Source organism: Diadema setosum, chromosome 22, assembly GCF_964275005.1.
Source record: "Diadema setosum chromosome 22, eeDiaSeto1, whole genome shotgun sequence".
Classification (NCBI taxonomy): Eukaryota; Metazoa; Echinodermata; class Echinoidea; order Diadematoida; family Diadematidae; genus Diadema; species Diadema setosum.
In genome coordinates this window covers 150,436-174,511 of record NC_092706.1, presented here as the reverse complement: position 1 = coordinate 174,511, position 24,076 = coordinate 150,436, and the positions used below count along the sequence as shown (strand labels likewise).

Genomic DNA, 24,076 nt, shown 5'->3' with positions numbered 1-24,076 from the left:
GCCTTACATGTTAACTGGAAGACAAATCATCTTAAAACCTCACAAGGCAAAGTCAAGTCTGAATCATCTTCTGAACCATGACTACAATTGTACATCCCTACTCTATGCTGCTTTTTAACACAAAGGTGGAGGCATTCGTACACATTATGTATTACATACCTGATCAGACATAAGGGTAGCCACGCATCGGCCGATCTCATGGTACCGCTTTGTCTCTGATGACTGTGGGCCCAGCAGGATGAAGAGGAAACGAGTGGGAATGGGTACCTCAGTCAAGTCTCCCAGGGAGACAGCAGTGCGCAGACGAACAAAGGCAATGATAGGACGTGACAGGAAGTCTACTTCACCGACAAGAACATTGGATGCTTCAGCTCCTGGTGGAATCTTGCGCATGAAACTGTGCCTTGCCTGAATGGAGTAAATATTCATTCAGACAAGAAAAAAATAGTTCAAAATAAGGTTTACACAAATATTTCTGGATTATTGTCTTGTCAGTTCACTTGCTTTTTTTTTTTCTTTTCAAACAAGGTACATGGTCTTGAGGTACTTACAATTTATTGACCCATCACCTGAACATATGCACAACATGCAATTAATGCTGTTTTTTGTTCTTTGTTGGAAATGGCTTGATGGTCAAAGTAAAGTTGCTTTGTTTGTATGGACCATGCAATGGAGTGAGATGTCTGACCTTGAATGCTGTGCATGTACAGCATGCTTTGCAATAGAAGCAATGATTTCTGAGTTTTGCAATCCAAGATTTAAAACCAAACTCTCATGGCTTTTGATAATTCACAAATGTACACACACTATAACTAGAGATGTACAACTGTACACACACACACACACAAACAAACACACACACACACACACACACAAACACAACCCTTTCATTAATACATTTTGGTCATCATATGCACATCAAATACCCGTATTCTTGACTTGTCACTGACAAGCATGTTTTATGTCTAAATTGAAAAAAAAAATCATTTTAAAGTAAACTGATGTCTCCAGTGAATGACTTTAAAAACAGGTTCTCTTCTTCATTAATATTTCCTCTTGAAGATAATGTCATAAGTTGGAGACTCCTCCTTTAAAAAGAAGGAAGAGGGAGAAGAGTGACAGAATTAATTCCTGCTACAGTGAACAGACAGACCAATGAGGAGAACTGTAATATTCAGTGAATCTAAACACCATCATCATAAGACTGTCACACTTGATAAGTGGTTAGACACATCAAGTAGCCGTAAAAAATGGTTAATTGGTGAAGCTTCAATTAAACTGAGACAGCTGCTCACACAGAGAGAAATAGCATGCACTCGTCACACTGTTAGGTGTAAGAAAACACAACAATGTGTTAGTAAACCTCAGAGGAATGTCAAAGACTTGAACACAAAATTCCTTGGGCATTCAGTATGTTGCTCTCTTTTTTCCATTTTCTGTGAAGGCACACTCTGTATGCACCAAAGAAAGCACTCAGTGCCGGTTTACAGACCTCTTCTTGTGCTTCTGTCACTCTTTTGAATCTTGATTTTTTTTTTTTCTATGCCATTCTAACTTGCTTGATTCATATCACAGTGTGCCAAGTGCACACTGACTGAACACAATGGTGTGTACATTGACCATACATTGAAGGAGAGAATGTCATGGAAATGATATGAGAGGCTTCTCAAAGAAATATTACTAGAAATATCTGTAATTTCTCTAAATTACCTACATTGCACTAATTTAAATGCTTAAATGTATATAGCAATTCATGCAACAACTTGTGTAGATAGGTAGACGATCTCAACTGTCATTATAAGTGCAAATATTGCAGCTCCATAAACATGCTACACATATGTGTGATTTGGTGTAAAGCCTTTTTTTATGATTTCTGTTGGTTCAACCTCCTCTCTTTCCCTCTAAACCAGCCCCCCCCCCCCAACCAACCCCTTCAACCAGCCCCCCTCAACCTACCCCCTTCAACCAGTCCCCCTCAACCTACCGCCTTCAACCAGCCCCCCTCAACCTACCCCTTCAACCAGCCCTCCTCAATCAGTCCCCCTCAACCTACCGCCTTCAACCAGCCCCCCTCAACTAGTCCCCCTCAACCTACCCCCTTCATCTGGACCCCCTCAACCAGCCCCCTTAACCAGTTTCCACCACACAAGTCATGTAGTACTACATACACGTAAACAAATATGGACAGTTACCATACCACTTCATAATCACTTCAGAAACAAATGGGCACTAATGCAATGTATGCTTGTGAGCATGTATAGAGGAACCTTTTGGCTCTCAATTTAATGATATGCTAAAATTGTGCAGCCTTTAAGCCCCAGACCAAATTATACTGGATTTTTTGACCTCGTTTTATTAGTCCCAACTCTCAGTTTAGAATGAGAAATACAGCATAGTAAAAACAGACTGATTTAAATAGATTGGTACTCTTTCCTCTCTCTACTGTGAACAAATCTGGGACAGTGAGTCAGCCTATAAGTATATAGGATATTATTAGCTGATGCTTCAGTGATATTTTTCTCAGTCTTTCCCTTTATATAATGCTAGAAAGTTAAACAAAATAACTGCTCACCTTAAGTACATAAAGACCTTCTAATAAATGGAGAAACTCTGTACTTTTGAATTCAGCAACTTTTGCCTATCTCTAAATAGAATTTACTGATAACAGAATAGATGTTCTCTTTTACTGTATTTTCATTTTCTTTTATCTTCATCTATTTATTTATTTATTTTCTTTCTTTGTTTGTTTTTTTTTTGGGGGGGGGGGAGGGGATGAAAACTTAATAATTCAAATGTTTTGAATATAGTCTGAATATAAATCTAAATGTTTGGTACATATTTGCAGCCCCTCACAAAAAAAGAAAAAATAAAAATAAAAAGAAAGAAGAAGAAAGTGGCATCACCATTGATTGCATGGTTGTGAGCTACTTGCAAGTACCAGTGGTGCAGTGTTTTCTTTATCTCTTCAGGCCAGATTCATCACAAGTACATGTATTTCTAGGAATAGCTACTATACAGATATTTTCCCCTAAAAGGACCTCAGTGCTCCCAAATTCATAGTGAAGAACAGCAGACTCAGAACAGGGAGAAAGAGATGTACTTGATTCATTAGATAATTAAAAGAAAATGTGTTAAGAGTGAAAGTAACATTGACAAGTGCAAATCCTTTTCTGATAGAAATTAACAAATCCCAGAAGAAGGCAGTAGAGAGAATTTTAAAAAGACAGGATTATTTTACAAGATCCACGCTGGTGCAGACAAGATCACTGTCGGCACAGAAACACATACCTTGGAAAACTTCTTGCTCTTAAATGAGTTTGATCTACTATGATTGGCAAATTCATTCTATAAAACAAAACAATAACAAAATAACATGGCATCAACAACCATGACAATCTTCACACAATCAAAACAGCTTAGGCCATCTCAGCACAAGTGTAAAATGAACATTTACAAGAAATATCTAAGCAAAAAAGCTGGGAAGCATAGCTAAGAACAGATTGAACGTCTCAATGAAACATTGACACACTCATAAATCACAAATGCAATCAACAAAGCATATACAGAAGTGTGAAGTAGAGACAATCCAAAAATATTAAATGCAAATCAAAGCTGAAGCAATAGAAACATTTCACATGACATGCAGTAAACTCAAACAAATTGGAAAGTTTTTTGTTTTCTTTTTATTGTTAGCAGTAATAAAAAGTGCAGCTGCATATTATTTTATTTCTCCTGCTTTGATGATACTGATATGCATAGAAGAATCATGGTTGACAATTGTTGTGTACTGCATAAATCTTTGGATGATAGCAATAACAAAAAAAAAAAGATGACATCTGTTGCCATGGAGATTTGACAGGCAAGGAAAATAGAACTTTCCAGCATGAGAATGCATCATCCATGACATTCCATACCTTTACCATATGAGTGTTATTCCAAGATAACCACAGGCCCCTGACACTGTCTGATACATGTAAATCAATATCACAAGCTGCTGCATGATTTGTATTTTTATTTTCTCTGTTATCAAACACTGCGGCAAGATGACATGTTCAACAGCATATGAACATGAACATGTCAATCTATTTTTTGTTATCATAAATCAAGGAATATGTGATAAATGTGAATCATATTAGCCCCATTCACATGTGGCCAGAAACCAGGATTCAAATCCAGATTAAAAAACCAGTATTTGTTTGTAAGCATCTGTTTCTCTCCCCCCTCAATGAAATAAAAAAAAAAATAAAAAAAAAATGAAATAAAAAAAATAGTCAGCAAAACCATGTGCAGGTACAAAGATATACCTACAGTTTTTTTTTTGTGTGTGTTTTGTGGGGTTTTTTTTCCTTGAAAATGTCCAATACAGCTTTCATATTACACCCATTTGGACAAAGATAGAGATGCTTTTAAATTATATTCACATAAATAGTGAGATTTAAATCAGAATAAAATGTGCATATATACAGAGCCCCTCCACTATCAGAAAGAGAGAGTGTAGGGGGTGCTCAATTACTGTTGGTTGAATTCCTGGTTGTCTGGTTTGGTGTTCATAGGCTTGATCACGATAACTACAATACCAGCATGCTACCCAAGATAATCAGACTTCAGAGGACAGGAATGCAATTTACAACCAAGATACATGTATGAAGGAGAAGACGATAAAAGAATAATGGACAGACTAGCAGCTAGCATGGAAACAAGTCATGATGTCAATGGCATTGATGACAAGGATGAGGATGATGATGATGATAATGATGATGATGATGATGACATGATGAAGATGGCAATCATCATGGTCAAAATATGTCATGAAAAGAATGATTTGTTCAAAACTGATGAATTATTGCCTATATTATGACTGAGAAGAATGAAAAAATAGACAATGCATATCAAAACATACACCAAACACATTTTATGCTATGTCGCCATAATATTTCAAACATCTTCTTGTATGATGCTTGCACAAGTATTTCCATGCAATGTTATAAGTCAGTACACATGAAAGCACAAGTTGTTACAACAACATGACACACAAAAGGGACAATGATGAATTCTGGAGTACATGACAAACATGATAATGAAAGGCATATTATGTAACAGGCAGTGGAATATCTTATATTACACATGGTAATATCACTATGGAAACACTGCCATGGCAACGAGTTAGTTTACAAGACGACACAACCCTGTACATCTTGAGAGAAGCCATACATGAGTTACTATTGTTAGATGTGAAGGTACAAATTGTAAGAGTCTGCTTTTTGCAAAATTGATGACAGCTGTAAAATATAATTGCAGCTAGCATGGAATATGCTGACAGCTGACTGGTTGTTACCATGGGAGATGCAATTGTTGATTTTTTTTTTTTTTTTTGTAGTAAAAAGACCTTTCAATAGCATGTTGGTTCTTATGAAACAGATATAAGGTAATGTTCTGGAGAAATCAAGTGTTGTGCATGCTGTATACCAGAATACACCTGCAACCCTGCATGAAGCAATGATGAAATGATGAATGCGTGGACAGTTTTAGCAGCCATGTCAATTAACAGCCATGAATGTTACATACATGAGCTCTGTTACCCATGGTGTCCTCTTTCATTTCCTAGTAATTTGACAGATACTTTCTGGCCATTCATAAATGCACAGTTAAAATCATCATGCATTCATGAGTATCCCAAAACATTCATTCAGCTGAATATCCCTTTGACAAATGCTGATGATATGAGAGAGGAAATATTAAGTGAATTTGAAATGTTAATGGTGACAAAGTAAAGGAAGACAAAGTCAGACAGATATGATATAATCAATCAAATTCCAACCGAGAGCGTGAGGCCTTGTAGATTCTGGGGAAGTGACATTCTTGCTTCGCTGAGCCTCTTCTGTGGACATGGAAAGAGTGCAACATGACAGGATGCCCAGGTGAGGGACAAGTGATAATAATCACATCAGACTTGAATTCAGGCTAGTACACAATCAGCACTGAAATCATGTCATGCAGGACTTCAAAAGTGCATAAAGAAATAACAAGAAAAACAAGGGGGGCACAGTTAATGTAACTGCAATATCTCTGAATATTCTAACAGCAGTATAGCTGATGCGTTGTGATGCTTGAAGCTTTAATCAACTGTAAACACTCCAACAGCAACATGAATTAGATAATGTGTCGGCATGGGAAACCTCATTTTTATAGTGTGCTTGAAGCTCTTTTTCAACCACAATGTAGCAGCAACACAGCAATGTTGTTGCTATACATGCCTTTCCTTCTGTGATAGTACAAATTAATTTCTACCTATGCTCAATTTCTTATAAATATACCTATAAAGCATATCTGATTGTACAGCATTAGTGAACTGTATATTGCAATGTTTTGATGAAATACAGAGTAATCTATAACCATCAACAACAAATGAGTGCGCAGGGCTTTATGTCTCAAACTTGAAGAAAGCAATGAATTTCATCAAAGAAAATGTAATCTGCAGATTAGTCCTCACACATGGAATGAGTTTATGATTTAACTGTGACATCCACAAACCACATAATAAGGAAAAAAACCTACCCCCAACAACAACAACAACAACAAAAAGAAAGGAAGAAGAAGGAGAAAAAAATGATTTCCCCTCATGATGGTTTAATACACTGCAAAACAAAAACTTTGCAGTTTATTATACAGGAATGTGCTTTCTCTGTTATGATTTCAACGAGGAAAAAGTGAAGGCATGTGATAGCACAACCATACATTTTCCATTTATTATTTTGTGTTTCCAGTACTGTAATACACGATAAATATTTGAATCTGCTGTAAAAAAAAAAGAAAGAACTAGAAATGTCACTTTGGCGACTGGTATGCCTCCGCCATAATGCATGATTTTCCCAATAGGTCTAGATAGTACATGTGGACACTGTGTGATTACATTTTCACAAAATTGGCAAAATATTGGAATGACAAGTTTGTCACAAATGTGTTGAATGTTCACCTTCCTTGACGTAGGTTTAATTGGATGAATAGGAGAGCATGTATCTAGGGATTTAAGGACTTTAACTTGACTTTGACCCATTCATACATTTTGGCATTGAGTAATTTTCAAGGTACAGGTGTGGAGAAAAAGTGCAATTTCTGAATTGAATAGTAGATTGTTACCATTTTCATCTGGCCCTTGACCCTAAAATTCATAAGATAATTACTTTCAGGTAGAACATGCATAATATGTACTAAGTTTCAAGGTAACTTGAGCCACTTCCGAGATACATGTATGGAGGAAAAAGTTAGTTCAGCACTTTCACTTGATCTTTGACCTTTTGACCTTTGAGGCAAAAAGAGGAAAAAAAAACTTTCCAGAGAATTTCTATTAGGTTACACAGCATACACCAAGTGTAAAAAAATAACCCTGCTGGCATTGCATAAATATGAGGGTAATAGTAAAATTTTGAAGTCTTGCACTTGACCTTTGACCCCTGACCTTTGACCCCATGAACCCTACATTCTCTAGATAATCACTTCCAGTCAGTACATGTATATACTATGTTCCATGAAGATACCTTGAACAATTTTCCAAGGTACGGAGAAAAAAAAAAAGAAGTTTTAATATTTTTACTTGACCTTTTGACCTTTGACCTTTGACCTCGTGACCCAAACTTTCACCAGAGAATTTTAATTGGGTAATACATGTATACACTAAGTTCCAAGAAAATCTTTTCAGGCATTCAACAGATATGGTGGAAATAGTGAAATTTTATGTATTTGACCCTGACCTTTTGACCTTTGACCTCATGACCCAAACTTTCACCAGAGAATCTTAATTGGGTAATACATGTATACACTAAGTTTCAAGAAAATATCTTCAGGCATTCAATAGATATGGTGGAAATAGTGAAATTTTATGTATTTGACCTTGAACTTTTGACCTTTGACCTTGAGCATGTGCACCCAAGAGTTGATAGGCACAACTTCACCCCCTAATACACATACATGCCAAGTTTTATTAGGATACCTCAACAGGTTTCGATAGTTACCTTGTCCACAAAATTCATTACGGACGGACGGAAGGACGGACGGACAACCCGAAAACATAATGCCTCCGGCACCACTTCGTGGCGGAGGCATAAAAATCAAATAGCTCATGCCCTTCTCATTACAGGAAAAAGAGAAAGAAAGAAATTATCCTTGAAAAATCTCCCACCCCATCAAAAGACACAATTTTGATCCCCTTATGAAGCTCCTGCAAAAACAAATGCAATTTCTACAAGAAGACCTCTTACAATTGGTTTTTCCTCGAGAGACAACTCCCTTTCCCTTCCCTTTAATCAAGGTACATATGTAAGATTTACTAACTTGTATAGCACAATGTAACCTAACTTAATTTATTTGTGCAATCAAACTTTCGGTATAAGTCAGTGAGCCTTTTGCTGGGGGGGGGGGGGGGGGAGGGCAGGAATAAGGGCAGGGAATACAAGGTATCCACATTGGGAGAGGAAAGTGACTCTAACATCACATCCAGATGCAACACAAAGTACTGTATAGAATTGAAAAAAAAAAACAACACAAAAACAAAACAAAGTTGGGTGGGTGGGAAAGCAAAGCAGCAACAACAACAACAACAACAAAACAATCAGCAGGTCAGCTGGTAATAAACAAAAAAAGTAACCAGCGAGGGGTTCTGAAACAAGAGAGGCCTTGTGCTCACCTTAGTATCGCAAGTTCACCTTTCACACACTCTTGCAGGGTATTACCAAAGAAAAACATAGTACAGGTGTAGCTAACTTAAATAGGGAGCTTTGGGGACCTCCAGGAGGTTACAGTGACAATATGTCTTCTATCATATTGGTAATAATACCTACCAAACTTGTGAAGAAATCAACCTTTTTGCTTCTTTTTTAAGGAGATCAAAATGTGTAAAGTGGGCCCCAATCTCATTCAGGCTCCAAGGGAGCCTCAGAACCCTGGATCTGCCATAAAGAAACTTGAAAGTACGTTATTAATAACTAATGTACATTGTATGTATTCAGAACATTTTTTGGTTTTGTAGAAGAAAATATGTAAAGATTCTCTAATTTGGGGTTCTGGGTATCCATGTGGGGCACAGTGCCAATTAGTGTAAACATACATTCTATCACTTAAAGCATGTTTGGTGAAAATTTGAACATGTATAATTTTTAAGAATATGAAAATGAGAAAATTGAACCTAAACTTGGTTCCAGCCCCCCTCCCCTCCTCCCCTCTCCCCTGATCCACCATAAACAAACTTGAAACTGTAGTCACCAATTTAATTACTCTACAATAGTGCTGACAAATCTCTATCACTTATGGTTCTAGAGAAGAAAATTTGTAAAGATTCCCTAAAATTGGGGAAGGAACATGTTGCCCATTTGAACTAGATCTTGTCACCATTGGAATGCTACTTGCCAAATTTGGTGAAAGTCTGTCACTGGGTTTTCAAGGAGAAAAAGTGAAAATGTAAAAAGTTTGCACATGACGGAGAGCAGACAATGAATGATTGTAATAGCCAAATGGAGCCCTTGGCTTGGGTGAGCTAAAAAAAGAGACAGTATGATGCAAGTAAAACTGTGATCCAAGAGTCATGTTAGTTTTATAAGAAGACTTTAAGCTTGCAAGACCTAATGAAACCATGGTTTGGATGGTATAGCATCGACGATAAACTCTTTGCCTCTAAATTGTTGCAAACTCATTCCAAACTCAATATCATGATACCAAGGAGGATGACATCAATACAAACAAACACACACAGACACACACAGACACACACACACACACACACACACACACACACAACAGAACCTCAAAAACAAATGATTTCTTTTATGTGGCTACATTTGTTTCAGTTAATTGGCTATGCTGCATTATTGGCTATGTGCTGTATTTATTTCACCAGAAAATACATACAGGTGTATAATTTGTGATCAGCTGGGATGGAAATTTGCATTCTACAGATTTGAGAAGACAATGTAGCAAATGTTCTGATGGTGATCCTTAACCTCAAGGATAGCTATCTTCGAGGATAGGCTTGTAGTTAAGCACAGTGTAGACATACTGTAAAACATGATGTATTCGCGGCACGAAATTTTCGCGAATTGGAGCCGACGGCCTGTTTCGCGGCAAGAAATTTTCGCGTATTGCCTCTTGCGTTCAATGCATATAATGTAGATAAGAAATTTCGCGTGCATTTTAATTTCGCGAATCTTGGCGCTCGCGAAATTCGCGAAATTAAAATGCACGCGAACATTTCTCGTTTTACAGTACTCATTCATACAATGGTGTAGCTAACTTGAAGATAGCCATCCACAAGATATCTTAGGGTTAGGGCTCTATAAACGAGCTGTGGGGCTCCCCAGTCGTAGTTGGGCATTGTGCAGATAGAACTTGTTGATAGGAACCTGTAGATAAGCATAGTTACAGGGGTCAGTGAGCCTATCCTTGAGGATAGCTACCTTTGAGGAAAAGCTTCGTTGTGTAAACGAGCATCATATAGTTTGGGAGGCCAGAGTTTATCGTCAAAATAGATGATACTCGAGGTTAAAGTATGGTGAACGAGAAAAAAAGGATGATATTCATAAACAAGGTGATTTATACATTTCTGGAAAGCTTAAATCTCTAGGAATATGAATAATTAACTTTCAGAAGGTAAACATGTCTCTAGAACGATGGAGAGATGGTGTTTTGAGACCCTTCTTAGACCACCTGAACCCGATCTGATGGCGAAATTTTGGTGGCCAAAATTATGACGTCACAAAATGAATGAATCAGCCCTGCGCTGATGCGCTGTGCTACGCACTCCATCCACACAGTGGGCTCCGTCTATGGAAGGCCGTTGCGGACATAATTCGTTTGGGGCATACGTATGGAAACGGGCATACGTATCCACCTGCCTTCAGCAAACATTTGCTAATTGACCAATCAGCAAGTGTTGTTTGGCAAACGATTGCACAGTGCGATAGCATACGTTTGCAAGTTTTTTTGTTAGCAAACGTACGCTGTTTTTATATGTATGCACAGAATGCCAGTAAATTGATTTTCAAGGCAACCAATGAAGTTAGCTGTTAGAACCAGCTGATCAGCTCAGTACAGCTCAGTACTGCTCAGATCAGCTCACTATGGCCAATAAAACTCAAGTGGAAAAGAATTGCGGTAAGTGCAAAAGTTTCAAAAAAAAAATCTTCAGCTCATTGAAGAAGGCAGATGTAACCATATTCCACCTGAGGAACTACAACAAGGTACGGTGTGAGATTTCCACATACTCATATACGTACACTTAGTACCTCCTTGCTCAGATCGGGCGTGAATACCTACCGTGCACACTAGTGTATATACACACACGCTAAATACACACATATACAAATGCATATCAAACGAAGTATTTGATTGGTCGATCAATTGTAAATTAACATACGTATGGAATGGGGCATACGTATAATAGATAACATGCAAACGTTTGCTTAATACCTTACAAACGTTTGCCAAACAACACTTGCTGATTGGTCAATTAGGAAACGTTTGCTAAAGGCAGTTGCATACGTATGCACGTTTCCATACGTATGCCCCACACGAATGATGTCCGCAACGGCCTTCCATATTCCATATCCGTCGCCTCTCCCTTGCTTCTTCTACCACCCCGACTTTGCCACTGTCACTATTGGTGTCATTGTCACAGTCATCACTCAATTCACTCTCGATGTCAAACTCAAAGTCTTTCCGTACAATATAAGGTAAAAATTGGATGTTTTAATGTCTCAGCCGAGAAAGCAGATGCGACTAAAGACAGGCCAGATATTGCATCCGCTCACCAAGAAATATGTGCTTTATGAATGAATGGCGACCTCACTGTCCCGCTGCACTCGTAAAGGGTTTTGTTTATTTCATGACTTCATAGTTTAGGGCTCAAAAAGGACAGCTGTTCCGGAGCGAAAATCAGTGAAGTAAATCAGTCAGTTTTAACTCGCGATTTCTCAGTGGCGTGAATATCTTTTAATAAGTCACATTAAAAATCTGTTCTAGGAGACATTTCCCTCTGCTTTGACACCTTCTTTTATATGATTTTCTTGATTTTAATGTCTCGTTCACCATACTTTCAGGATCACTGTCTAAAGGTATAAAATGTCACTATCATAACTCTACACCTGAGTAACAAGTATTCCTGGATTGAGGGAAACACTCAACACAAACACCAGTAGAAATAATGACAAACAAAAGCATCTAGGTTTTGGGTGGGGAGGGACCAGCAAAAGCATTAATGAATTAATATTCAATAAATATATGATTGAATAAATGAATATGAATGTGCAATCCATAGCTTAAAAAGAAAATGAGATCAATGATAAAAAAAAAAAATCAGAATCTATTTAATGCCTTGCTTCTTTCCCCTGCAGTGAAGTGAGCCTAGAAGTTTTCAAGATTCCTCCTCAAAACAAAGAGGAAAAAAAAAAAAGGAGGAAGAACAAAACAGCAATAAAAAAAAAGAGAACAAAGAAAGTAGTATCCAACCGATAGACTTAATCCTTGGAGGTTGTGAGGAATGGAGAGCCGGGCATCACTGAACCTTTTCTGTGAGAAGAAAGAGTAAGAAACAGAGGACACATCTAGAATACACAGATATACATACACAAACATTCAGGGGATACAAGTACGAGTATGGGTGTACCTTCACAAGGGACGCACATACCACTTGACAGTGAAGATACAAAAAACGAAACACAAACAAACACTGCTGCTCTGCTGTACTAATGGATACACCACATATTTCGGAAGGTTTTTATTTTCGCGAATTTAAAGACACACAAATTTAAAGACATGCGAAAATATTGACTCTGATCCCGATATGAATGTGACATGCACATAATATTTTATACATTTTTCTGTTCAGCACTGTACTCCACGATTGCGAATTTAACCACACCCGAAATAGATGAGCAAAATACTTTAAGATCTTGGATCTAAAATATCAAAATATGTAGGGGGGGGGCACTGTACCATTCTATTGAAATTGCTGGTTTGAAATTTAATGTATTATAGCAACTATGAAAAGGAAAAGCAAAAAATGCACTCAATGGATGCAATATGTACTGTAAATTAAAATGTGTTTTGTGTGATAAACAAGCAATTATATTTCTAAATTCTTGTCAAAAGCAATTTAACCTTTCAGCAGAGCAACAACATTTTTTCCCCTTCCATTTCTAGCAGTTTACAACAGACAACACACAAAGAGGAGAATTAATGCTCAGTGTAAGTGAGTGCTACATTCCAATGGATGTGTTCTGAAATCAATTAACATGTTACCGAGTATATGCACACATTTGCAAGAACATACTGGGTTCATACATTTGTACAAAATTCAATTTGATACAATGAAATAGAACTAATGTGAAAGAGGAATAAATATGCTTTACAATACAAAGCAAAATATTATATTATACTACAAAAGCATGTTGAATACTCAGACTGGAGATCTGGTGAAGCTAGATGAGCCAATGTATTTTGATTATGTACATGGGTACACCTACATTTTGTACATGCATGTACATTGTACAAATGGATCATACACCTGTATATACATGTACATGTATACATAAAAATTCATAAAGCTATAATGCCCTTTACGTGATACATTTGCTATCTAGAAATGCAATAAAAACAAACACATGGCTAGGCCAACCAGCATAAATAGTGCACATCTCCATGAAACACAGAGAATAAACCCACCAGCTCTGCAGAATTCACGTCAACAATTAAAATGCCAGGTATATTTACGCACGGATAATTTCCAGGAATTTGCATGCATCTACAGACTTGTACAATACAATGGCTGAAATGTAATCATAGAGTGAGTTGAACTGTAAAGGAGAGTCTAAAGGTATCTAAACATATACCTTCTTCATTCACACACACAAAGAGAATGACCCTGAAAACTTGTTGTTGCAAGACTATCGTAACCCTCATAGCTTTATCATATTGGACACCTGCAAGGCCTGTTGCATAAAACTTTTCATGTGAGAAACACTCTTCTATAAGAAGTAAATAATCAGGTTAATATGATTCTCCCATTGACCATAACATAGGGAAATATCTTGTTTACAAGAAATTCAAGTTTGTTTTGCTTTTGCCTTTTTTTTTTCTGCAAATACTTGTCAAGCAATTGGACCAAGATTACAGTAGGTAATGGATTAACTTCATCTAATTTCAATTAAAGTGTTATTTTTCAGCATCTTTCACAGTATAAACATCCATTTCCAAAGTATGTGTGCAAAAGAGACTACTTTTATTCCAACATGAACCTTCTTTAATAGAAATGAATATCTATTCATATGATCTAAAGATAACAGACCAACCCCATCCTCGATCCTTATTACATCGTACATTATGTACCTGACGCAGCGCAAACATAAACTACTGTATATCAGATGGGTTACCTCTAGACTCAACTCCAGGCTTAACATATATATCATTTTTTTTTTTTCCAGGATGTTCAACTTTGGCAAGAAGTCAAGCTGACATGATGCCAGAATCCTAAAGTAGGGCATCAAATTTAGGAACATGATTCACTGCCTCATTTCCACCTCTCTCCCTCCTGCATCTCAAATTTGGCCACATTTCTAAGCCCTGAGTAACATTACAGCATTGCTAAAACTTATTCTTGTATGTGGGTAAGAAATTATTGGATTTCAACAACTGCTGATGGAGATTATAGCAACACCCAATCTCTAGATCTACAAATCATGTCAAAGTTTGCTCTCACTAGACCAGGGATGAAAACTTAACAGAACGATGATCTGTTACCGGATAATATATGTACAAAAATCATAACTTTTTAAACAGATTGTCCAATTTTCCCTAAACTTTGCTGCTGGGTTCTACTAATGATGCTGCACTCACTTAATCCACATGTAAACTTTGGTTTTATTCCCCTTCAATCACGTTAACCCTGCAGCTTTCAGTATTACTATTACAACATATATTATGGTTCAAATATTTAAAGATACATTGTGTCATGAATATGCCAGTACCAATTCTAATGCATTTATACCATTACATGAAAAGTGCAACATTTCATGATTTGCCAAGAAATTACTAAACACAACCTATAGGCTGAGTGGTGCATATTATAATCTGTGCAGGAATATGGGATGTTCTAATTTAGTTTAATAGTTTTTGTTGTAAGTTGTTATTCATAATGCACAGAATAAGTTTTCCCATTGCTGGTAAGGTGTAATGTGAGGTATACATGTACATGTAAAAAATCTAAGTGATCTAATGATATGGTTCTACCAGTTTCATTTAAAACAAAGTCTCTCCAAGGTAAAGGTGACTTTCATGTTTGTCTCCATGCATTTTGAAGATGGATCAAAGTAATCCAGTGTGTTTAACATGCAACAGTGGAGACAAAATTTCCCTTAAGAGTAATAACTAGTTGTTAGAAACACTTGGACATAACAGAAGTAGACAAAAAGATTAAGAAAGGATGTGATTAAATCAATGAAGGAGACAATACACACAAAGACATACTATGACTCAGCAGGGACATTCCACACTTTACTTCTTGTCTCACAGTCTGTTAACAATCCATTCTGCTTACTTAGCCTTGCATTCAGACTGATGCTCTGATTTACCTAATCCACTAACACAACAAGAAGAAAAGAGAACTCAATATTGCAAACCACAAATACCTGCATACAGCGTATCAGGTTATGTTTTCTTCTGAACTCTAGATAGCCAACACATCTAAATTCAGAAGAAGGCAAACATACACTTTTGTATGCACATGCCTTGTTAGAGATAAATTCTGAGAAAACATTCTTGCCATTTCAAGGTAAACCTAAGGGTGAGGGAATGATGCTGAGGTCCAGCATGGGTTGCTATGGTAACCTACCTTTAGACTGTGCTGGCTGGACACCTTGGGTAGGCTGCCTGAAGTGTCATTTTTAGTCATTGGCTCTGCCTGGTTCTGGACTGTCAGTGAGCTGCCGGCGCTGCCCGAAGTATTCTGCATGTTTGGAGATGAGCCGTGGGAAGCAAGATTGGCAGCTGAAGACAGGCAGATACAAAGAGAGAGAGAGAGAAAAAGAATTAGATAGACAATTCAATGATTTGACAAAAAAATAGAATGATAATGATCATGTCAGCAGAAACATGATTCAAGTCAATTCAATTCAATTACATGTATATTTCACATGCACTAAAAAGAAGACAAAGAAGGATAAGTAAGCAATGACGAAACATGAAAAGTACCAGGGACTGTTACCCCATAAACTAGAGAATAGCAGAACAGTAAAGACACTTTAAATGCAGTGAATTCTCGCTATCGCCAATGACGTAAAAAAGTACCCGGATGTTGCTTTTTCGTCAAGATTTAGTGCACTTCGTAGCAAGGGCACTTCCGGCGCGGGGCATAATTTGCACAGCGCTAGCGTGCGCGTACGTGTACCTTACCTATAGCACCGCGCCGACCACGGATACTAGTACAGTGTAATAACAGGCAGCTGTACCATCCGAGCCAGCGAGTGGCCAGGCCTGTCATACTCGTACACTGTAGTCCCCGCATGCATTAGCATGCACCATACACCACTGCACGCATAAGCTAACACATACCGGTACAGCGTACTGCTTGATCATGCGATCGATGTGCACATCACATATCAGTCATCTCTGCATACGCTGAAAATATGCTGGAAAATATTCACCCACCTGGATATTGTCATGGAATGCCCATCTTTTTTTTTTATCTGTTCTCTGTCGAAATGTCGCGAACACAATCGGGAACGAACTGTGATCTCGAACTTATCCTGTCTCCGAAGCAACTTCTTCCAAGTAAGTACGTAGGCACTAGGCCTACTACCGTAAGTCGCGCGTGCACATACTGCGCTGTGGAGTCACCCGCAAACTTCACCCACGCGCCCACGTCACGTCTCGCATGCCAGTAAGGGTCCTATTTCTGCAGATTTTTTTCATTTATTGTCGTGCGAACAACACATGGCAGCTTCGCAGCAACAACCAATAGTCGTATTAACAGCAATTTCTTAAAGTAGACATTCAAAGAGATCATTAAATTCCGCAATTTAGGCATCAGTAGAAAGCTCAGAAGACATAGAAGGCAATGGAATTTTGTTACCTCGCTTTCGCGTTGCTAGAAAGAAGTAAACGCTCACGAAAAACTGCGGTTTTCTGGAGCCTGATAAGGGCCAATTCGTCAGGAAAGATGCCCGCTTCGCCTGACGTCACGCACTGGATTTGCGGACTCTGCCCGGTGAATGTGTGTACAATGTTAACGGAGGTACAACCTGATTCTTTTGCATTTTATTTCCTTATGTAAAAGTCGAATTGAACGAAATATAACTTTTTATGGTTTAATAGTAATGAAGAAACATTTCTCTCTCGATTTTTTGTAATTCTTACAGATATTTTCGTCAATATTCAGGAATTCAAGCTACTTAGGTAATCTTATTTTTCTTACGTTTGTAATGTTAGCACGTTCAAGTTTCGCTGGTCATATGAAGCGTTTAATTGGAAATCATGAGGATGTCCGTGACAGGATTGATAATCTAAGACATGTTGATGTTGACAATAACAAGCAGACTTACGAAAAATGGCGAAATATCAAAATAGGAGAGATTTTAAAACGAGGATCGAGATACCAACTTGTGCAGCCCAGTCTCGTAGCTCGCGATTGCTCGCATGCAGTATGTGCTTGTATTAATCCGCGGTGAAGTGGCTCTACTGCTCCGATCCGCATTGGTAGCCGCTCGCCGCACCACCATCCTCACTGCCTGCGTGCCTGGCCTGTTACGTGATTAGCCAAGTCATGGAAGTACTTTCATTGGCGTAGGAACATAGACGTGAACTACTCGTAATTGCCATGCTTTGCGTAACCACGTGTGTTTGTTTACGTTCGCGCCCGATACTGTAATACTGTACGACTATACGAGATTCTGACCAGGGAGGTGGGAAGAGAAGGAGTGGAATCTTCGACATCGACAAGGTTCGGTGTTTTCGCGAGTAATTACATCACTGCTTCACCAGTGTGCACACGCTCGTAAAACTTCCGTAAATGACATCTGCTATGATAGCTATCACGCCATTGCGCCTGACTATATAGTTGCTGACCTCAAACCGGTCAGACCAAGGAGGTACAATACTAGGCGAGCAAGGTCTAATAGCAGGGCGGACATAAGCACTTCCCGATTGTTCGGGCAAGTGAAAATCAAAGTCGTACAAGTGTTCTGAACAAGGATAAAAATGCTTGCCCGAATCGGGCAGGCAAATAATTTTGAAGCCACCTTCTTTCTCCACATTTTCCCTTCAACAAACCCATGAAATCATGCACACGCAAGCCAAAAACTAATTACTGTTTAGCGATGTCACGATTTCAACAACTGTCGAACACTGACTTACTTGAAGAAGCCCGGGTATTGCATTACGATGCCACATCAACGCTCATCGATATCGAACAAAGTTTTTATTCCAATACGATGTATTAGCCTATTTTGGCAGTAGAAAATAGCGACAGCAGAAAAAAAAAACTGCCATTTTCTGCTCGCCGTTAGCTGCCTACATGAGTCGGGTAGTCACTGGTTGTGCGTGCTCCATGTGGATACCGAGCACAGTGCGCGATTCAAGATAAAAATAACACAAATCAATAACGCGCGGTCAAAAGTGAACACCAAGTTTACCAAGAAACAATACAAATTCCACGACGGCAAGGTGCCCGACTTGGGGATGGGGGGGGGGGGGGGGGTAGAGGAGAGAGACCATTCGACAAAAACAGAAACCGCGCGTACTGGCACATTCTTGGCGGTCACGAACAGTCTGGGGCCTGGAGGAATGAACAGGGAAAATGTTTGACAAGTCGAAGACCCAGCCAGGATTACAAACGTAATGATTCTTTATTTCTCTCATTTAATTTGCCTAAAATAGAGCTATCTCTCTCTCTCTTTCTCTTTCTCTCTATTTCCTTTTCTATTTCTTGTAAGAATTGTTTGTACTTACCGATAAAGAAAAATGAAATAAATAAACAGTGTTAAACTTGAAATGCCTTATTTTCCTGCTTTAAAATACTTCTCAATTTTGTACATTATTTATATTCTGAGTTATGAAAAAAAGAGAAAACATGTTGCTGATTGTTACTCTAAAAGTTGTTTATTCCGAAGGTTCGCTAATCTAAAACTTAAGAAATAAGAAATTTAATCTGGGAACAAATTCAATTCGTTTTCAGATTAACAAGCCTTTTCCCGATTTTCACATTACCCAAACTTCAGAATAATGCTACAAATGTTTGGATTATCAAACCCTCTTATATTATATAATTTCGGATAAACGAACTTTCACAGTAACGTGCAAATATTATTTTTTTTTGAGTCGGGCATAAGGGAATGTTCAGAAAACGTGTATAGACGGGTGGTAAAAAAAGGAGAAAACATAGGTTTGAATTTTAGTTTAGCATCGCGTCTCTTTGCGTGGTGCTCGTTATTCCGAAAAAGAATAAGATTCACTATCCCGATGGTAGTTATTTCGAAACACGCATATTGCATGTGCGGATGTTTGTTAATCCGACAAATTTAATTATGGTTTGTTATCTATTATCCGAATGAAACAAGCTAGCTCGAGAGTCGATATTCTGAAGGTTTGCTAATTCGACAATGAAAAAAGAAAAAAAAAATGTTAATCTGAACGTAAGATTAGCTTTGATTTTCTGGTGGTTCGTTAATAATAATAATGATAATAATAAAGAGGTTTTGTAACTCCTTTTTTAGATTCATGTCCGGATAAACGCAGCTATGGAATCACAAACATTCTTGCATTTTTTTTTTTTTTTTGGGGGGGGGGGGGGACGAATCATATTTCATTGTTACACTTGCGATCATCTACATTCATTAGACAGGGCTCGACACTAACTGTGGCCCGGTGGCCCGGGGCCACCAAAAAACGCACGTCGGGCCGACAATATTTCAGAAATGAAGATTTTGGTGGCCCGATCGGGCCAACAAAAAAGTTGGACGTTTGCTTTTACTGTTGGAAATGAACAGCGGTAACAATCAGCTCCGTAAGATGCTAAAATAATTGGAGTGAATATCGGTAAGAATCAGCTCCTTACGATGCAAAAATTAATGTCAGATATTTGATTTTGCGTTCGGAAATGAATAAGGATAGCATTCGGCTCAGGAAGATGCTAAAAGTAAATGTCGAATGATCCCTTGTAACGTTCGGAAATGAATAACAATGATATTCAACTCCGTACGATGATTAGATAAATGTCGGATGTTTGTTTTTACTTTCGAAAGTAGATAGCAATAACATTCGGCTCCGGAAGATGCCAAAATAAATGTCAGATGATTGCTTTTACGTTTGGAAGTGAATAGCAGCAACATTCTGCTCCATATGATGCCGAAATAAATGTCGGATATTTGCTATAACATTTCGAAATGAATAACAGTAACATTCAGCTGCGTTTGATGGTAAAGCAAAAAGTCTGATGTCTGCCTTGGCGTAAAAAAAAATGAAAAACAGTATAACATACGGCTCAGTACGATTTAGAGTCTCGACGATCAGTATGTACGATGAATGACGGCGGCGGTTTAGACAAAAAAAAAAAGAAAAAATGTGGAAAAAGAAGTACTTCCTCACGACTCATTCTTCCACCTCTGTAAGTAGCAATTCGCTTCGTAGAACAGTACACGAAATACACAGATTACGTGTGGCGAACATTACTCGTCCACCTCCCTGCTCGTACAGTATTGAGTTTATGTACGTTCATCCATTATTATTACAAACAAAAACATGCATAGAGAGCGAGTGATCAGCTGCAGGGAGTCTTGCGTCGAACGTCGAGGGGGCATGGAGCTGGCGCACATGTTCGAAGTATGTACAATAGTACATGTTCCCATACACACACGTGTTTACGCACAGCTCTCACTAGACCGAGGAAGAAATCAGAGCACGAACACTAATATATTCACACACACGCAAACACACACAGCGCAGTGCGAACCACACACCAGCACAGTGCATGAACAGCCGATGCAGACCAGCTGAGAGCGAGACGTACCATCCAGCTTGCTGTGACCGGATCTACTTTTTGAAGGCACGGAACCGAAATGCGGACAAAAACGTCTGAAAGAAATCTCTTTTATGCGCCGCTAGCATTCACAAATTTCATACTTTATGAGGATGAAATGTAAGGAAAAACTGTGAACTACAAGGAGACATGCAAGAAAACTGCTAATAAACTAAATAATTGGACTTGCTAGGCTCCTAAACACAACACTGAAAACAATTCACGGTAGTAGTCTATGGAGCGAACGTGTACTTTCAGAGTACCAATCCAGTGCGTGACGTCATCTGGAAGGGGTATCGGCAGACCGTTCATCGGGGCATTTCGGGTTCACTTTTTCGTCCGATTTCAATAATTAATAAAAAATAGTTGGGATTGTTCTTTTCTCTCGATATTTTGTGTACACGTAGGACAGATGTTCAAATTCAATATTTTCTTATCAAATTTGTGTTTCGTGCTCTTTGAATTTCTACTTTAAGAATGGAGAAATTTCAAATCATAATATTAAAGCTGTAATTCAAGTCGAGAAACAGGAAGTACATGTAGAATACAGTCGGTTGTGTGTGTAAATAGCATTAGTCACGTATCACGCGCGTACGAACGGAAGTGACTTTGCTCTGGCTCCGAGATCTGGGGGGGGGGGGGGCCTCCCAGCCCCCCCCCCAGATCTCGGCCGCCGACTGCACGATCGCGACGAAAATTGGCACACACATTGCCTACGACATAATCTAAAGTACCATGAAGTTAATTTTTTTTTTAATTATCATTTACGCTAAATTATGCTAATTTATGCATAACGATGCTTACAATCAGACAATTTGGTATAAATCACTAAATACAGCTCAAAACAGGCACATTTTTTTGTAAATACTCTTTTTAGTGTCCTTGGCAAATGTAAGAGAAAAAAATTGTGCAATCAGAAAACATTTCTAAAGTATTTTATTGTTTTTTGAATTTCTAATGAGACTCAGAGCGAGACTCAAAAGAAAAAAGTCATGAAACGTCGCGGCGATAGCTTTTCACGATAGTGATACGTCACGCGAAACGTCGAGGGGTGGGCCTCGGAGGCCCCCCCCCCCCCCCCACCCCCCCCGGCCTAGTTAGGGTTAAATCAACATCAGGGTACTTTTTACGTCACTGGCGATAGCGAGAATTCAAGGGAATGACAAAGGCCCTTGGCCTATCAGAGGTTAAACCCTTAAGGACTGCATCTAACATATTCATATCATATCAACACCTTTGTGTACAGAGGGGCATAAAAGTCTTTAGGTTGGTAAAATTTTACAAGGTGTCACATCCTCCACACTTTTGTTTATTGTGAATTTAAATGTGCATTTTTTTTTCTGTCCATCTAATTTCAGGCAAATCCAAAAATATTTTCTGCTTTGACTTTGGCCTCTGAATTCCAACACTCACTCCAAGGTACACATTCCTCTGCAAGTACTTTTATTTTGTGTGTGTCAGTTTCAGTAGTCAGCATGATGTTGTATCCTTGAATGTTTGTTTACTCTTTACAGGAAATACGAAATATGGACTTCTGTATCCAGAGAAGAATAATGCTGAGATATGATTTACATTGGAAACAAAAAGGAATGTGAGAAGGTGTGGGTGAAGGGGGTCATTACCTTGCTCCATGCTCTGATTGTGGGAGCCTCCCGTGGAGAGGCTGCGTCCAATGTCAGTCAAGGAGCGAATCATTGGTAGAAGACTACTGCCACGCTTGTCTCGGTGTTTCTTGTGGCTCTGGTGATGGTGCTTGCGGAGAAGGGCTTCCCGCACCTGTTCCCGCTTATCTTCCTCCAACTGGTTGGACATGACAAGCTTGTCCAGGACCAGGTCTAGTTGGATACAGGACCAGGAATAATGACATGAGTGACCACAACATGACTGGCAATGCTTACTCTATAAACTGGTGCTGTGGGTGTTTTGGGGCGATTGGACTATTTCTACATTAAAACCAAATGGACTCAATGTACTGGAGGATGACATCTGATCTGGTCAACATATAACATGTTTGATCCATGCCTACAAAGCAACACTGGCACTGCTACTGGATGATTGCCGCTGACACTAAATACTACAGAATAGTTAAAAATAGCTTATACATGTATGACAAGGTGTGACAGTGACAAAGAGACTAAAAGATACAGTATATCAAACTGATTGCAAGAATACATGTATAATGGCTAAAAATGCAAGCTTCTGAAAATACAAAGATTATTTCTTGGTGACATGGCAATCTTCTACATGTCCTGGGAAAAAGAAAAAAAGAAATTGTACATGTTTCATGCACCATATGGTTAGCCAGCAGTTTATAAACAGTCTTGCCCCTTTTCTAAACTCAATGATTTACACATATCTGCCATTCAGAGGTAATTGACATGGTGCTATCATAATGCTGTGTTTGCAGAGCATGTTATCATGCTGACTCAAACATCTTGCGACCCCCTTTAAGGTTCTAAAAATAAAACAAGAAGGTATGTTGTGAAATGTAAATACAGTGCATAACTTGCTCATTGAATTAGACCCCATTTACAGTGCTCGGCCGCGGCTCGGCCCAGCCCAGCACTGTTAACGGGGTCTTACACAAAACTACACAGCATCAGATGTCAATGGTATTTTCAAGCATTGGTCTGGAGAGAGTGAAGCCACCTACTTATAATACGGTAACCTGAGCTTGTCCTTTGATAGAGCACTTCATTGTCACTCACATTCTATCATCTGTTTATTTATACTGCCTATCGTCAGAAGGCAGATAATACTTATCAAAATCATAATGTGACTTTATAAAATGGTCTCACTTTACAGTGAACTTGCATGTCACATTATAAATGTACAAGCTTCTATTCACTTTTTGGTATGAATCCTCCCTCTCATCAACAAAGAAAGGGATATAAAGGCATGCCCAGATAGTCCACTGTCTACAGCTCATCTTTTAGCATTAATGAAGCCTGCCTCCTGTTACTGCTGTCATTGCCATGGCAACATGTGCATCATATCCTCACTCCAACATCTTCTCTCTTTGGGTGC

The 24,076-nt window shown here is 38.5% G+C and overlaps 1 protein-coding gene across 2 annotated transcripts in view; it reads right to left on the bottom strand.

Moving 5' to 3' along the window:
• Nucleotides 1-24,076, bottom strand: part of LOC140245027 (electroneutral sodium bicarbonate exchanger 1-like) — a 76,817-nt gene that overhangs the window by 46,650 nt on the left and 6,091 nt on the right. For both annotated transcript variants that reach the window (XM_072324615.1, XM_072324616.1), the window contains exons 3-7: nt 22,672-22,884; nt 15,872-16,026; nt 12,493-12,552; nt 5,819-5,878; nt 160-408 (exon numbers count right to left, since the gene is read on the bottom strand). In XM_072324615.1, coding sequence (XP_072180716.1) covers nt 160-408; nt 5,819-5,878; nt 12,493-12,552; nt 15,872-16,026; nt 22,672-22,884 — 737 coding nt within the window. The remainder of the gene's footprint in view (nt 1-159; nt 409-5,818; nt 5,879-12,492; nt 12,553-15,871; nt 16,027-22,671; nt 22,885-24,076) is intronic.